Below are 17,941 nucleotides of genomic sequence, written 5' to 3' on the forward strand. Positions count from 1 at the left end.
CTGAACCAAGGAGGAATAATGATGATGATCGTGGATTAAAACTTGATATCCCGGAGTTTGAAGGGGAACTTGATGCTGAAAAATTCCTAGATTGGGTGAGACAAGCGAGAGAGAGTCTTTGAATATAAAGGCTATGATGAACACAAGCAATTCAAGGTTGCTACCTTGAAAATGACCAAGTATGCATCCTTGTGGTATGAGAACCTTAAGAAGAAAAGAAGGCGTGAAAGAAAGAGTAAGATTGAGACTTGGGATAAGTTGAAGAAGCACTTGCAAAAACGCTTCGTGCCAAGAGACTATGAACAAGAGCAGTACTTGATGCTTACATCTCTTTCTCAAGGTAATTTAAGTGTGACTGATTACATTAAGGAGTTTGAAAGACTAATTATGGTGTGTGACCTTGAGGAACGGGAGGAGATGCAAATTGCTCGGTTCATTAAGGGTTTGAGTCCTTCATTGGCCCAACGAGTTGAAGTTCAGAATTTCCTTGATTTTAATGATGTGTGTAAGCTTGCTCTTAAGTTTGAAAAGCAGGACAAAGGAAAGAAACCCCTGGTTGCTCGTGATGGTTCTAAGGGTGTTAATCCTTTTTATAAGTCAAGCGCTACATCATCGTTCAATAAGGAAGCCAAAAAGGAAGAACCCAAAGACAAAGGCAAAGGAGTTGCTACTGATTTTAAAAATATGGGTGCTAGGAGATGCTTTAAATGCCAAGGTTATGGACACATCGCTAACGAATGTCCCCAAAAGAGAGCGCTTACTCTTCAAGAGTTAGGTGAGATTACTCCATGTTTCGTGGTGACAAATGAGACGGAGGTCAATTCTGTCCAACGATGGAGATGAAGAAGATGATGAGGTTCACACTCATATTGTGGAACCATCATATGACACTGATAAGGAGATGTTCGTGGTGAGAAACTTGCATATTCAATCCACACCGATTGAAATGGAGCAACGTGAGCAGATTTTCCATGCTCGTTGTAAGGTGCGTGGTAAGACTTGCAATTTGATTATTGATAGTGGGTCTTGCACAAATGCGGTTGCTACTGAATTGGTGGATTCCTTTAAGCTTGAGACTCGTAATCACCATAAACCATACATGCTGCATTGGTTGAATGAAAACAGTGGGATTAAAGTCAAGAAACAAGCTTTGCTTTCATTTGTTATGGGTCCCTATGAAGATGAAGTATGGTGTGACGTGTTACCCATGAGTGCGTGTCATATTCTATTGGGACGACCATGGCAGTTTGATAGAGAAGTTGTTCATCAAGGAAGGGATAACATTTACATTGTTAGTAAGGGTAAAAACAGATTCCACTTGAAACCCTTGTCACCTAACAAAGTAAAGAAGAAAAATGAGAATTTGTTTATGAATGCTAAAGAATTTGTTGAAGCATTAGAACAAGGGGAACAAGCTTATGTTCTTATGGTTCGAGATGTGGAAGAGGGAATTGGAGTTCATGACGAGACTGTCCAAATGTTGTTGAATGAGTTTGGTGATGTGTTCCCGGAAGAGTTGCCACTTGGATTACCTCCTACGCGTGGCATAGAGCACCAAATTGATCTTATTCCAGGAGCTACACTTCCAAACAAACCAGCCTATCGATGCAATCCAGAAGAGGCTAAAGAGTTGCAAAGACAAGTGCAAGAATTGATTGATCGAGGCTATGTGCAAGAGAGTCTTAGTCCTTGTGCCGTACCTGCTCTTTTGGTACCCAAGAAGGATGGGACATAGCGTATGTGTATTGATAGCCGAGCGGTGAACAATATTACAATCAAATATCGCTTTCCTATGCCGAGGCTAGATGATATGCTTGATGAGTTGAATGGAGCTCGTGTGTTCTCGAAAATTGATCTTCGAAGTGGTTATCATCAAATGAGGATTCGAGAAGGTGACGAATGGAAAACAGCCTTCAAATCAAAGCAAGGGTTGTATGAGTGGCTTGTTATGCCATTTGGGTTATGCAATGCTCCTAGTTCTTTCATGCGGCTGATGAATGAGGTCCTAAGGCCATTTCTTAATAAGTTTGTTGTTGTTTATCTTGACGACATTCTTATTTACAGCAAAAATAAGGAACAACACTTGGAGGATTTGAGGAAGGTATTTGAGAAGCTAAGAGAACAGAAGCTTTATGGAAAGCTCGAGAAATGTATGTTCATGGTGCCTAGTGTAACCTTTCTTGGTTATATCGTTGGATAAGAAGGGGTGAGCGTTGATCCTTCAAAAGTGGAAGCAATTCAATCGTGGCCTATTCCTAAAACAACTACTGAAGTTAGAAGTTTTCATGGATTGGCTTCGTTTTATCGAAGGTTCATTCAGAATTTTAGCTCTATTGTTGCACCTATCACAGAGCTAACAAAGAAAGGAGAGTTTGTGTGGAATCCAAGTGCACAAAAGGCATTTGATGAGATCAAAGATAAGTTGTGTTCAGCACCTATTCTAGCTTTGCCCAACTTTGACAAATTGTTCGAAGTTGAATGCGACGCTAGCGGAGTTGGAGTTGGAGCTGTTCTAATCCAAGAGAAACGACCTATTGCATTCTTTAGTGAGAAATTGGGTGGAGCAAGGCTAAAGTATTCCACCTATGACAAAGAGTTCTATGCGATTGTGCGAGACCTCGGATCATTGGGCTCATTATCTTCGCCCAAAACCATTTGTTCTCGCATTCCGATCACGAGGCTCTAAAGCACATTCATGGGCAACAAAAGTTGAATGCAAGACATGCCAGATGGGTAGAGTTCCTACAATCCTTTACCTTTTCTTCAAAGTATAAAATGGGAAACTCTAATGTTGTGGCTGATTCGCTTTCAAGGAGGCATTGTTTGCTTGTTGCACTTGATGCGAGGTTACTTGGATTTGAGCAATTGAAAGAATTATACAAAGATGATCCTGATTTCTCAAATGAACTTATTAGTCCTACTAATTTGTTCTCGGAATATGGTGCAAGAAGGATATTTGTTCAAAGGAAACAAGCTTTGTATTCCTAAGAGCTCAATTCGAGAGCTATTGGTTAGAGAAGAGGAATGGAGGAGCGTTGGCTGGACACTTTGGCTCTTCAATAAAACTTATGATATCCTTGGAGAGCACTTCTATTGGCCTAAGATGCTCAAGGATGTGCAAGATGTGATAGCAAGGTGTGCTACATGCCAAGTATCGAAAAGTTCATTCACTAAGGGGCTTTACACTCCCTTACCAGTTCCTACACAACCATGGAACGAGGTAAGCATGGATTTTATTGTTGGGTTGCCGCGAACTCAAAGAGGTAAAGATTCAATCATGGTGGTGGTTGATCGATTCTCAAAAATGGCTCATTTCATACCATGTCACAAAACTGATGATGCTTCTAAAGAAATTCTGAGTTGTATTACAAGGAAGTTGTTCGTCTACATGGCATTCCTAAAACTATTGTTTCCGATCGAGACACTAAGTTTTTAAGCTACTTTTGGAATCTTTTTACGTTGGACGTTGTGGCGTTTGGTTGGTACTAAGCTGTTGTTTAGTACTTCTCACCATCCCCAAACTGATGGTCAAACGGAGGTGACAAATCGAACTCTTGGAAGTTTGTTACGAGGTTTAGTGAGTAAGAGCACAAAGGATTGGGATGTGAAGTTGGCACATGTTGAGTTTGCCTATAATGGAAAGTGAACCGTCTATGAAACTGGCCGTGCACCATTCGAGATCGTTTATGGGATAAATCCTTATCTCCCTATTGATCTTATTCCTATTCCAAAGAAGGAGACGGTAAGTTTTGAAGCTAAGGAAAGACAAGCTGCATTCTTGCGTACTTGTGAGCAAATCAAAGCTCAAATTGAGAAGGCTAATGCAAGATACAAGGAGAAAGCTAATAGCATATGGTCCAAAACAGCCTACATTCAAGGTGGGAGATCTTGTTTGGTTACATCTTCGCAAGGAGAGGTTTCCCTGATTGTCTAAAGAACAAGTTAATGCCAAGGGCCGATGGTCCATTTCTTAAAGTGCTTGAACGCTACGGTGAAAGTGCTTACAAAATTGAACTCCCTGATGAATATGGTGGTGTAAGTGCTACTTTCAATATTGGTGATCTATCTCCATACTTGGATGATGAAAATTTGAGGACAAATTCTTTTGAAGAAGGAGAGAATGATGCGGGAGCAATGTATATAGCTCTAGCGCACTCTTACTTAACGCTGATCCGAGTCCTTATTTTGGTGCTAAAAGAAATGCGAGTTATGTCACAATGATAAGTTGGACATCGAGCTCTAGTTGATCCAAGGAGTGTCGCCAAAGGAGAGTGCCGCCCAGATGTTAGAGGATGATTTTAGTCTTCCTCACCTAGTTTTCCTCACCTAGTTTTTACAAAAATCTAGCATATTTTTTCTATATAATTTTAAATAATGCCTTGGTGCCCAAGCATGCCTAGGAAATAGTTTTTAGCATTTAATGTTGCCTTGGAGCCCAAGCACATATTTGCTATATAAGGGGCGAAAATCCTCATTTGTAATCATCCAATTTTCAGAAATATAAACCCAAGTGTAAAGATTTTCTCTCAAACTTTGAATGCTTTTCCAAAGTGTTCTTGTCTTCCTTGCAAGGTCGGGCGCCATATTTCAACCTTGTTTCTTGTGTGTTCTTGGTTGAAATATCCTTTGTTTCCCTCCTTGTTCTGTGTGGTCTTGGTTGGAGATTTCAGTTTTAGTTGAGTTATCTTGCGAGGTTTCTTAGCTAATCCATATCCATTTTACTTTACATTTTCCGCTGCAATTTAAACTCATAAAACACCAAAAATATCACTCACAATACTTTACCAAATCAGGCCTTTTTGTGTCTAACATTCACACCGATTTGGTACCCGGTTTTACATCAACTAATGAACAAGTACAATTGTTTAATACAATGAGTCACAAGGACTAATGAACAAGGACAAATGGTTCACACAACGAGTCACATGGACTAATGAACAATTACAATTGTTTAACATAACGAGTCACGAAGACTAATGAACAAGGACAAATAGTTCACACAACGAGTCACATTTACTAATAAACAAGGACAAATGGTTCACACAACGCGTCACAAGGGCTAATGAACAAGGACAAATGATTCACACAACGAGTCACATGGACTAATGAACAAGTACAATTGTTTAACACAACCACTCACAAGTACTAATGAACAAGGACAAATGGTTTACACAACGAGTCACAAGGACTAATGAACGAGGACAAATGGTTCACACAAAGAGTCACATGGCTTAATGAACAAGTAAAATTGTTTAACACAACGAGTCACAAGTACTAATGAACAAGGATAAATGGTTCACACAACGAGTCACATGGACTAATGAACAAGTAAAATTGTTTAACACAACGACTCACAAGGACTAATGAACAAGGATAAATGGTTTACACAACGAGTCATAAGGACTAATGAACAAGGACAAATGGTTCACACAACGAGTCACATGGACTAATGAACAAGGACAATTGTTTAACACAACGAGTCACAAGGACTAATGAACAAGGACAAATAGTTCACACAACGAGTCACATTTACTAATAAACAAGGAAAAATGGTTCACACAACGAGTCACATGGACTAATGAACAAGTACAATTGTTTAATACAAGGAGTCACAGGGACTAATGAACAAGGACAAATGGTTCGCACAACGAGTCACATGGACTAATGAACAATTACAATTGTTTAACATAACGAGTCACGAAGACTAATGAACAAGGATAAATAGTTCACACAACGAGTCACATTTACTAATAAACAAGGACAAATGGTTCACACAACGAGTCACAAGGGCTAATGAACAAGGACAAATGGTTCACACAACGAGTCACATGGACTAATGAAAAAGTACAATTGTTTAACACAACTACTCACAAGGACTAATGAACAAGGATAACTGGTTTACACAACGAGTCATAAGGACTAATGAACAAGGACAAATGGTTCACACAATGAGTCACATGGACTAATGAACAAGGGCAATTGTTTAACACAACGAGTCACAAGGACTAATGAACAAGGACAAATAGTTCACACAACGAGTCACATTTACTAATAAACAAGGAAAAATGGTTCACAAAACGAGTCACATGGACTAATGAACAAATACACTTGTTTAGTACAAGGAGTCACAAGGACTAATGAACAAGGACAAATGGTTCATACAACAAGTCACATGGACTAATGAACAATTACAATTGTTTAACATAACGAGTCACGAAGACTAATGAACAAGGATAAATAGTTCACACAACGAGTCACATTTACTAATAAACAATGAGAAATGGTTCACACAACGCGTCACAAGGGCTAATGAACAAGGACAATTGGTTCACACAACGAGTCACATGAACTAATGAACAAGTACAATTGTTTAACACAACCACTCACAAGTACCAATGAACAAGGATAAATGGTTTACACAACGAGTCACAAGGACTAATGAACGAGGACAAATGGTTCACACAAAGATTCTCATGGACTAATGAACAAGTACAATTGTTTAACACAACGAGTCACAAGGACTAATGAACAAGGACAAATGGTTCACACAACGAGTCACATGGACTAATGAACAAGTAAAATTGTTTAACACAACGACTCACAAGGACTAATGAATAAGGATAAATGGTTTACACAACGAGTCACAAGGACTAATGAACAAGGACAAATAGTTCACACAACGAGTCACATGGACTAATGAACAAGGACAATTGTTTAACACAACGAGTCACAAGGACTAATGAACAAGGACAAATAGTTCACAGAACGAGTCACATTTACTAATAAACAAGGAAAAATGGTTCACACAAAGAGTCACATGGACTAATGAACAAGTACAATTGTTTAATACAAAGAGTCACAAGGACTAATGAACAAGGACAAATGGTTCACACAACGAGTCACATGGACTAATGAACAATTACAATTGTTTAACATAACGAGTCACGAAGACTAATGAACAAGGACAAATAGTTCACACAACGAGTCACAATTACTAATAAACAAGGACAAATGGTTCACACAACGCGTCACAAGGGCTAATGAACAAGAACAAATGGTTTACACAACGACTCACATTTACTAAAAAACAAGGACAATTGGATCACACAATGAGTCACAAAAGCTAATGAACAAGGACAATGGTTCACACAACGAATCACATGGACTAATGAATAAGTACAATTGTTTTAACACAACGAGACACAAGAACTAATGAACAAGGACAAATGGTTTACACAACGAGTGACAAGGACTAATGGACAAGGACTAATAAACAAGGACAAATGGTTCACCCAACGAGTCAAATGGACTAATGAGAAAGTACAATTGTTTAACACAACAAGTCACAAGGACTAATGAACAAGGACAAATGGTTCACACAACGAGTCACAAGGACTAATGAACAATTACAATTGTTTAACACAACGAGTCAAAAGACTATTAAACAAGGACAAATGCTTCACACAACGAGTCACATTTACTAATAAACAAGGACAAATGGTTCACACATTGAGTCACATTTACTAATAAACAAGGACAAATGGTTCACACATCGAATCATAAGGACTAATGAACAAGGACAAATGGTTCACACAACGAGTCACATGGACTAATGAACAAGTATAATTGTTTAACACAATCACTCACAAGGACTAATAAACATAGATAAATGGTTTACACAACGAGTCACAAGGACTAATGAACAAGGACAAATGGTTCACACAATGAGTCACATGGACTAATGAACAAGTACAATTGTTTAACACAACGAGTCACAAGGACTAGTGAACAAGAACAAATGGTTCACACAACGAGTCACATGGACTAATGAACAAGTAAAATTGTTTAACACAACGACTCACAAGGACTAATGAACGAGGATAAATGATTTACACAACGAGTCATAAGGACTAATGAACAAGGACAAATGGTTCACACAACGAGTCACATGGACTAATGAACAATTACAGTTGTTTAACACAACCACTCACAAGTACTAATGAACAAGGATAAATGGTTTACACAACGAGTCACAAGGACTAATGAACGAGGACAAATGGTTCACACAAAGAGTCACATGGACTAATGAAGAAGTACAATTGTTTAACACAACGAGTCACAAGGACTAGTGAACAAGAACAAATGGTTCACACAACGAGTCACATGGACTAATGAACAAGTAAAATTGTTTAAACACTGACTCACAAGGACTAATGAACGAGGATAAATGATTTACACAACGAGTCATAAGGACTAATGAACAAGGACAAATGGTTCACACAACGAGTCAAATGGACTAATGAACAAGGACAATTGGTTAACACAACGAGTCACAAGGACTAATGAACAAGGACAAATAGTTCACACAACGAGTCACATTTACTAATAAACAAGGAAAAATGGTTCACACAACGAGTCACATGGACTAATGAACAAGTACAATTGTTTAATACAATGAGTCACAAGGACTAATGAACAAGGACAAATGGTTCACACAACGAGTCACATGGACTAATGAACAATTACAATTGTTTAACATAACGAGTCACGAAGACAAATGAACAAGGACAAATATTTCACACAACGAGTCACATTTACTAATAAACAAGGACAAATGGTTCGCACAACGCGTCACAAGGGCTAATGAACAAGGACAAATGGTTCACACAACGAGTCATATGGACTAATGAACAAGTACAATTGTTTAACACAACCACTCACAAGTACTAATGAACAAGGATAAATGGTTTACACAACGAGTCACAAGGACTAATGAACGAGGACAAATGGTTCACACAAAGAGTCACATGGACTAATGAACAAGTACAATTGTTTAACACAACGAGTCACAAGGACTAATGAACAAGGACAAATGGTTCACACAACGAGTCACATGGACTAATGAACAAGTAAAATTGTTTAACACAACGACTCACAAGGACTAATGAACAAGGATAAATGGTTTACACAACGAGTCATAAGGACTAATGAACAAGGACAAATGGTTCACACAACGAGTCACATGGACTAATGAACAAGTACAATTGTATAACACAACCACTCTCAAGTACTAATGAACAAGGATAAATGGTTTACACAACGAGTCACAAGGACTAATGAACGAAGACAAATGGTTCACACAAAGAGTCACATGGACTAATGAACAAGTACAATTGTTTAACACAACGAGTCACAAGGACTAATGAACAAGGACAAATGGTTCACACAACGAGTCACATGGACTAATGAACAAGTAAAATTTTTTAACACAACGACTCACAAGGACTAATGAACAAGGATAAATGGTTTACACAACGAGTCATAAGGACTAATGAACAAGGACAAATGGTTCACACAACGACTCACATGGACTAATGAACAAGGACAATTGTTTAACACAATGAGTCACAAGGACTAATGAACAAGGACAAATAGTTCACACAACGAGTCACATTTACTAATAAACAAGGAAAAATAGTTCACACAACGAGTCACATGGACTAATAAACAATTACAATTGTTTAACATAACGAGTCACGAAGACTAATGAACAAGGACAAATAGTTCACAGAACGAGTCACATTTACATTAAACAAGGAAAAATGGTTCACACAACGAGTCATATGGACTAATGAACAGGTACAATTGTTTAATACAAAGAGTCACAAGGACTAATGAACAACGACAAATGGTTCACACAACGAGTCACATGGACTAATGAACAATTACAATTGTTTAACATAACGAGTCACGAAGACTAATGAACAAGGACAAATAGTTCACACAACGAGTCACAATTACTAATAAACAAGGACAAATGGTTCACACAATGCGTCACAAGGGCTAATGAAAAAGAACAAATGGTTTACACAACGAGTCACATTTACTAAAAAACAAGGACAAATGGATCACACAACGAGTCACAAAAGCTAATGAACAAGGACAATGGTTCACACAACGAATCACATGGACTAATGAACAAGTACAATTGTTTTAACACAACGAGACACAAGAACTAATGAACAAGGACAAATGGTTTACACAACGAGTCACAAGGACTAATGAACGACGACAAATGGTTCACCCAAAGAGTCAAATGGACTAAAAAGAAAGTACAATTGTTTAACACAACAAGTCACAAGGACTAATGAACAAGGACAAACTGTTCACACAACGAGTTACATGGACTAATGACCAATTATAATTGTTTAACACAACGAGTCGAAAAGACTATTGAACAAGGACAAATGCTTCACACAACGAGTCACATTTACTAATAAACAAAGACAAATGGTTCACACATTGAGTCACATTTACTAATAAACAAGGACAAATGGTTCACACATCGAATCATAAGGGCTAATGAACAAGGACAAATGGTTCACACAACGAGTCACATGGACTAATGAACAAGTACAATTGTATAACACAACCACTCACAAGTACTAATGAACAAGGATAAATGGTTTACACAATGAGTCACAAGGACTAATGAACGAAGACAAATGGTTCACACAAAGAGTCACATGGACTAATGAACAAGTACAATTGTTTAACACAACGAGTCACAAGGACTAATGAACAAGGACAAATGGTTCACACAACGAGTCACATGGACTAATGAACAAGTAAAATTGTTTAACACAATGACTCACAAGGACTAATGAACAAGGATAAATGGTTTACACAACGAGTCATAAGGACTAATGAACAAGGACAAATGGTTCACACAACGAGTCACATGGACTAATGAACAAGGACAATTGTTTAACACAACGAGTCACAAGGACTAATGAACAAGGACAAATAGTTCACACAACGAGTCACATGGACTAATGAACAAGTAAAATTGTTTAACACAACGACTCATAAGGACTAATGAACAAGGATAAATGGTTTACTCAACGAGTCACAAGGACTAATGAACAAGGACAAATAGTTCACACAACGAGTCACATGGACTAATGAACAAGGACAATTGTTTAACACAACGAGTCACATTGACTAATGAACAAGGACAAATAGTTCACAGAACGAGTCACATTTACTAATAAACAAGGAAAAATGGTTCACACAACGAGTCATATTGACTAATGAACAGGTACAATTGTTTAATACAAAGAGTCACAAGGACTAATGAACAACGACAAATGGTTCACACAACGAGTCACATGGACTAATGAACAATTACAATTGTTTAACATAACGAGTCACGAAGACTAATGAACAAGGACAAATAGTTCACACAACGAGTCACAATTACTAATAAACAAGGACAAATGGTTCACACAATGCGTCACAAGGGCTAATGAAAAAGAATAAATGGTTTACACAACGAGTCACATTTACTAAAAAACAAGGACAAATGGATCACACAACGAGTCACAAAAGCTAATGAACAAGGATAATGGTTCACACAACGAATCACATGGACTAATGAACAAGTACAATTGTTTTAACACAACGAGACACAAGAACTAATGAACAAGGACAAATGGTTTACACAACGAGTCACAAGGACTAATGAACGACTACAAATGGTTCACCCAACGAGTCAAATGGACTAATAAGAAAGTACAAATGGTTACATGGACTAATGACCAATTATAATTGTGTAACACAACGAGTCGAAAAGACTATTGAACAAGGACAAATGCTTCACACAACGAGTCACATTTACTAATAAAAAAAGACAAATGGTTCACACATTGAGTCACATTTACTAATAAACAAGGACAAATGGTTCACACATCGAATCATAAGGGCTAATGAACAAGGACAAATGGTTCACACAACGAGTCACATGGACTAATGAACAAGTACAATTGTTTAACACAACCACTCACAAGTACTAATGAACAAGGATACATGTTTTACACAACGAGTCACAAGGACTAATGAACAAGGACAAATGGTTTACACAATGAGTCACATGGACTAATGAACAAGTACAATTGTTTAACACAACGAGTCACAAGTACTAATGAACAAGGACAAATGGTTCACACAACGAATCATATGGACTAATGAACAATTACAATTGTTTAACACAACCACTCACATGTACTAATGAACAAGGATAAATGGTTTACACAACGAGTCACAAGGACTAATGAACGAGGACAAATGGTTCACACAAAGAGTCACAAGGACTAATGAACCAGTACAATACACAACGAGTCACAAGGACTAGTGAATAAGGTCAAATGGTTCACACAACGAGTCACATGGACTAATGAACAAGTAAAATTGTTTAACACAACGACTCACAAGGACTAATGAACAAGGATAAATGGTTTACACAACGAGTCATAAGGACTAATAAACAAGGACAAATGGTTCACACAACGAGTCACATGGACTAATGAACAAGGACAATTGTTTAACACAACGAGTCACAAGGACTAATGAACAAGGACAAATAGTTCACACAACGAGTCACATTTACTAATAAACAATTACAATTGTTTAACATAACGAGTCACGAAGACAAATGAACAAGGACAAATAGTTCACACAACAAGTCACATTTACTAATAAACAAGGACAAATGGTTCACACAACGCGTCACAAGGGCTAATGAACAAGGACAAATGGTTCACACAACGAGTCACATGGACTAATGAACAAGTACAATTGTTTAACACAACCACTCACAAGTACTAATGAACAAGGATAAATGGTTTACACAACGAGTCACAAGGACTAATGAACGAGGACAAATGGTTCACACAAAGAGTCACATGGACTAATGAACAAGTACAATTGTTTAACACAACGAGTCACAAGGACTAATGAACAAGGACAAATGGTTCACACAATGAGTCACATGGACTAATGAACAAGTGAAATTGTTTAACACAACGACTCAAAAGGACTAATGAACAAGGATAAATGGTTTACACAACGAGTCATAAGGACTAATGAACAAGGACAAATGGTTCACACAACGAGTCACATGGACTAATGAACAAGGACAATTGTTTAACACAACGAGTCAAGGACTAATGAACAAGGACAAATAGTTCACACAACGAGTCACATTTACTAATAAACAAGGAAAAATAGTTCACACAACGAGTCACATGGACTAATGAACAAGTACAATTGTTTAATACAAGGAGTCACAAGGACTAATGAACAAGGACAAATGGTTCACACAACGAGTCACATGGACTAATGAACAATTACAATTGTTTAACATAACGAGTCACAAGGACTAATGAACAAGGACAAATAGTTCACACAACGAGTCACATTTACTAATAAACAAGGACAAATGGTTCACACAACGAGTCACAAGGACTAATGAACAAGGACAAATGGTTCACACAACGAGTCACATGGACTAATGAACAAGTAAAATTGTTTAACACAACGACTCACAAGGACTAATGAAAAAGGATAAATGGTTTACACAACGAGTTATAAGGACTAATGAACAAGGACAAATGGTTCACACAACGAGTCACAAGGACTAATGAACAAGGACAAATAGTTCACACAACGAGTCACATTTACTAATAAACAAGGAAAAATAGTTCACACAACGAGTCACATGGACTAATGAACAAATACAATTTTTTAATACAAGGAGTCACAAGGACTAATGAACAAGGACAAATGGTTCACACAACGAGTCACATGGACTAATGAACAATTAAAATTGTTTAACATAACGAGTCACAAGGACTAATGAACAAGGACAAATAGTTCACACAACGAGTCACATTTACTAATAAACAAGGACAAATGGTTCACACAACGAGTCACAAGGCTAATGAACAAGGACAAATGGTTCACACAACGAGTCACATGGACTAATGAACAAGTACAAATTGTTTAACATAACGACTCACAAGGACTAATGAACAAGGATAAATGGTTTACACAACGAGTCACAAGGACTAATGAACGAGGACAAATGGTTCACACAAAGAGTCACATGGCTTAATGAACAAGTACAATTGTTTAACACAACGAGTCACAAGGACTAATGAACAAGGACAAATGGTTCACACAATGAGTCACATGGACTAATGAACAAGTAAAATTGTTTAACACAACGACTCAAAAGGACTAATGAACAAGGATAAATGGTTTACACAACGAGTCATAAGGACTAATGAACAAGGACAAATGGTTCACACAACGAGTCACATGGACTAATGAACAAGGACAATTATTTAACACAACGAGTCAAGGACTAATGAACAAGGACAAATAGTTCACACAACGAGTCACATTTACTAATAAACAAGGAAAAATAGTTCACACAACGAGTCACATGGACTAATGAACAAGTACAATTGTTTAATACAAGGAGTCACAAGGACTAATGAACAAGGACAAATGGTTCACACAACGAGTCACATGGACTAATGAACAATTACAATTGTTTAACATAACGAGTCACATGGACTAATGAACAAGGACAAATAGTTCACACAACGAGTCACATTTACTAATAAACAAGGACAAATGGTTCACACAACGAGTCACAAGGGCTAATGAACAAGGACAAATGCTTCACACAACGAGTCACATGAACTAATGAACAAGTACAATTGTTTAACACAACCACTCACAAGTACTAATGAACAAGGATAAATGGTTTACACAACGAGTCACAAGGACTAATGAACGAGGACAAATGGTTCACACAAAGAGTCTCATGGACTAATGAACAAGTACAATTGTTTAACACAACGAGTCACAAGGACTAATTAACAAGGACAAATGGTTCACACAACGAGTCACATGGACTAATGAACAAGGACAAATGTTTAACACAACGAGTCACAAGGAATAATGAACAAGGACAAATAGTTCACACAACGAGTCACATTTACTAATAAACAAGGAAAAATAGTTCACACAACGAGTCACATGGACTAATGAACAATTACAATTGTTTAACATAACGAGTCACGAAGACTAATGAACAAGGACAAATAGTTCACACAGCGAGTCACATTTACTAATAAACAATGACAAATGATTCACACAACGAGTCACAAGGACTAATGAACGAGGACAAATGGTTCACACAAAGAGTCACATGGCTTAATGAACAAGTACAATTGTTTAACACAACGAGTCACAAGGACTAATGAACAAGGACAAATGGTTCACACAATGAGTCACATGGACTAATGAACAAGTGAAATTGTTTAACACAACGACTCAAAAGGACTAATGAACAAGGATAAATGGTTTACACAACGAGTCATAAGGACTAATGAACAAGGACAAATGGTTCACACAACGAGTCACATGGACTAATGAACAAGGACAATTATTTAACACAACGAGTCAAGGACTAATGAACAAGGACAAATAGTTCACACAACGAGTCACATTTACTAATAAACAAGGAAAAATAGTTCACACAACGAGTCACATGGACTAATGAACAAGTACAATTGTTTAATACAAGGAGTCACAAGGACTAATGAACAAGGACAAATGGTTCACACAACGAGTCACATGGACTAATGAACAATTACAATTGTTTAACATAACGAGTCACGAACACTAATGAACAAGGACAAATAGTTCACACAACGAGTCACATTTACTAATAAACAAGGACAAATGGTTCACACAACGAGTCACAAGGGCTAATGAACAAGGACAAATGGTTCACACAACGAGTCACATGGACTAATGAACAAGTAAAATTGTTTAACACAACGACTCACAAGGACTAATGAAAAAGGATAAATGGTTTACACAACGAGTTATAAGGACTAATGAACAAGGACAAATGGTTCACACAACGAGTCACAAGGACTAATGAACAAGGACAATTAGTTCACACAACGAGTCACATTTACTAATAAACAAGGAAAAATAGTTCACACAACGAGTCACATGGACTAATGAACAAATACAATTTTTTAATACAAGGAGTCACAAGGACTAATGAACAAGGACAAATGGTTCACACAACGAGTCACATGGACTAATGAACAATTACAATTGTTTAACATAACGAGTCACGAAGACTAATGAATAAGGACAAATAGTTCACACAACGAGTCACATTTACTAATAAACAAGGACAAATGGTTCACACAACGAGTCACAAGGGCTAATGAACAAGGACAAATGGTTCACACAACGAGTCACATGGACTAATGAACAAGTACAATTGTTTAACACAACCACTCACAAGTACTAATGAACAAGGATAAATGGTTTACACAACGAGTCACAAGGACTAATGAACGAGGACAAATGGTTCACACAAAGAGTCTCATGGACTAATGAACAAGTACAATTGTTTAACACAACGAGTCACAAGGACTAATTAACAAGGACAAATGGTTCACACAACGAGTCACATGGACTAATGAACAAGGACAATTGTTTAACACAACGAGTCACAAGGAATAATGAACAAGGACAAATAGTTCACACAACGAGTCACATTTACTAATAAACAAGGAAAAATAGTTCACACAACGAGTCACATGGACTAATGAACAATTACAATTGTTTAACATAACGAGTCACGAAGACTAATGAACAAGGACAAATGGTTCACACAACGCGTCACAAGGGCTAATGAACAAGGACAAATGGTTCACACAACGAGTCACAAGGACTAATGAACAAGGACAAATGGTTCACACAACGAGTCACATGGACTAATGAACAAGTACAATTGTTTAACACAACCACTCACAAGTACTAATGAACAAGGATAAATGGTTTACACAACGAGTCACAAGGACTAATGAACGAGGACAAATGGTTCACACAAAGAGTCTCATGGACTAATGAACAAGTACAATTGTTTAAAACAACGAGTCACAAGGACTAATGAACAAGGACAAATGGTTCACACAACGAGTCACATGGACTAATGAACAATTACAATTGTTTAACATAACGAGTCACGAATACTAATGAACAAGGACAAATAGTTCACACAACGAGTCACATTTACTAATAAACTGGAATAAAACTCTAAGAACTCGAAATTGGACAGAATTTGAGTGCTAAAACGATTGCCAAATGCTAAGGATTGAGTATGGGGATATGACCTAAACCAAGCACAAAGCCAAGGTTTAAGACTAAGAGTTGGTTCAAGCACAAAGCAATGAACTTACTCAGCCCCTAGCACTAAGCAAAGGAGGTTCTTCTAGCACTAAGCAAAGAATTATAAGAGAGAAAACTAGGTTTTCACTTGTATTAATGTTCATTCAAATCTGAAGTTCTCAAGTGTTTAGCTTGGTTTATATAGACCAAGGCTTACAATCTTGACCCTTGATTACTAGTTACATCTAAGGGCCACAAAAATAGCAGCTAAAGACCAAGAAAAACGGCAGCCAAGGACTATGACAAATCTGAAATGAAAAGGACATAAAGCAAAGAAAGTAAACTAATAGTCCAAACTTCCTTGTTTGTAGCTCAACTTCTTATTTATGATTATATGGACTGAAATGGGGCTTGAGGAAACCGTGTAAGAGTCCTTGTTGCAGCCATAAAGTCCCTTGAGCTTTGTTGGTTCAAAAGAGGAAGGTTGATAGCGACATAATGCACAAAAAACTAAGCTTGTTCCAGCCATGGTCCTGATTGCGCGCGGTTCAAAAAGCTTGGCAAACTCTATGATAGGAACGGCTTTGGGATATAAGTTCCTACACAAAAACGTCCCAAACTCACCAAAGATTAATCCCATGCTGGAAAATGGCACGACTTCTTAGACGGAATTCATGTTAGACCTCAATCTAGTGCAAGGTCCAAAACCGGGTGAAATGTGGCCTTTCTCGGTTTGATTTGTTTCAATCTCCCCTTCTTGAAAAGGATTTGCCCTCAAATCCTCGAGCTTATCCTCCTCAATCTCTTCATAATAAGGACTTAAATCCCCAACATTGAAAGTTCCATGGACCCCATATTCTCCGGGAAGGTTTATCTTGTATGCATTGGACCC

General features: G+C 37.5%; 1 protein-coding gene across 1 annotated transcript; it reads left to right on the forward strand.

Annotated features, from left to right (window-relative positions):
- The first annotated feature begins 946 nt into the window (after positions 1-946).
- On the forward strand, positions 947-1,735 carry LOC141639078 (uncharacterized). Its single transcript, XM_074448268.1, has one exon. The coding sequence runs from the start codon at positions 947-949 to the stop codon at positions 1,733-1,735; it is 789 nt and encodes a 262-aa protein (XP_074304369.1).
- The last annotated feature ends 16,206 nt before the right edge of the window (positions 1,736-17,941 follow it).

The sequence above is a fragment of the Silene latifolia genome, unplaced genomic scaffold (genome assembly GCF_048544455.1).
Source record: "Silene latifolia isolate original U9 population unplaced genomic scaffold, ASM4854445v1 scaffold_272, whole genome shotgun sequence".
Classification (NCBI taxonomy): domain Eukaryota; kingdom Viridiplantae; phylum Streptophyta; class Magnoliopsida; order Caryophyllales; family Caryophyllaceae; genus Silene; species Silene latifolia.

Bases quoted from the DNA above. Each gene is read 5' to 3' on its own strand.
- LOC141639078 (XM_074448268.1), top strand. From the start codon at position 947: ATGGAGCAACGTGAGCAGATTTTCCATGCTCGTTGTAAGGTGCGTGGT.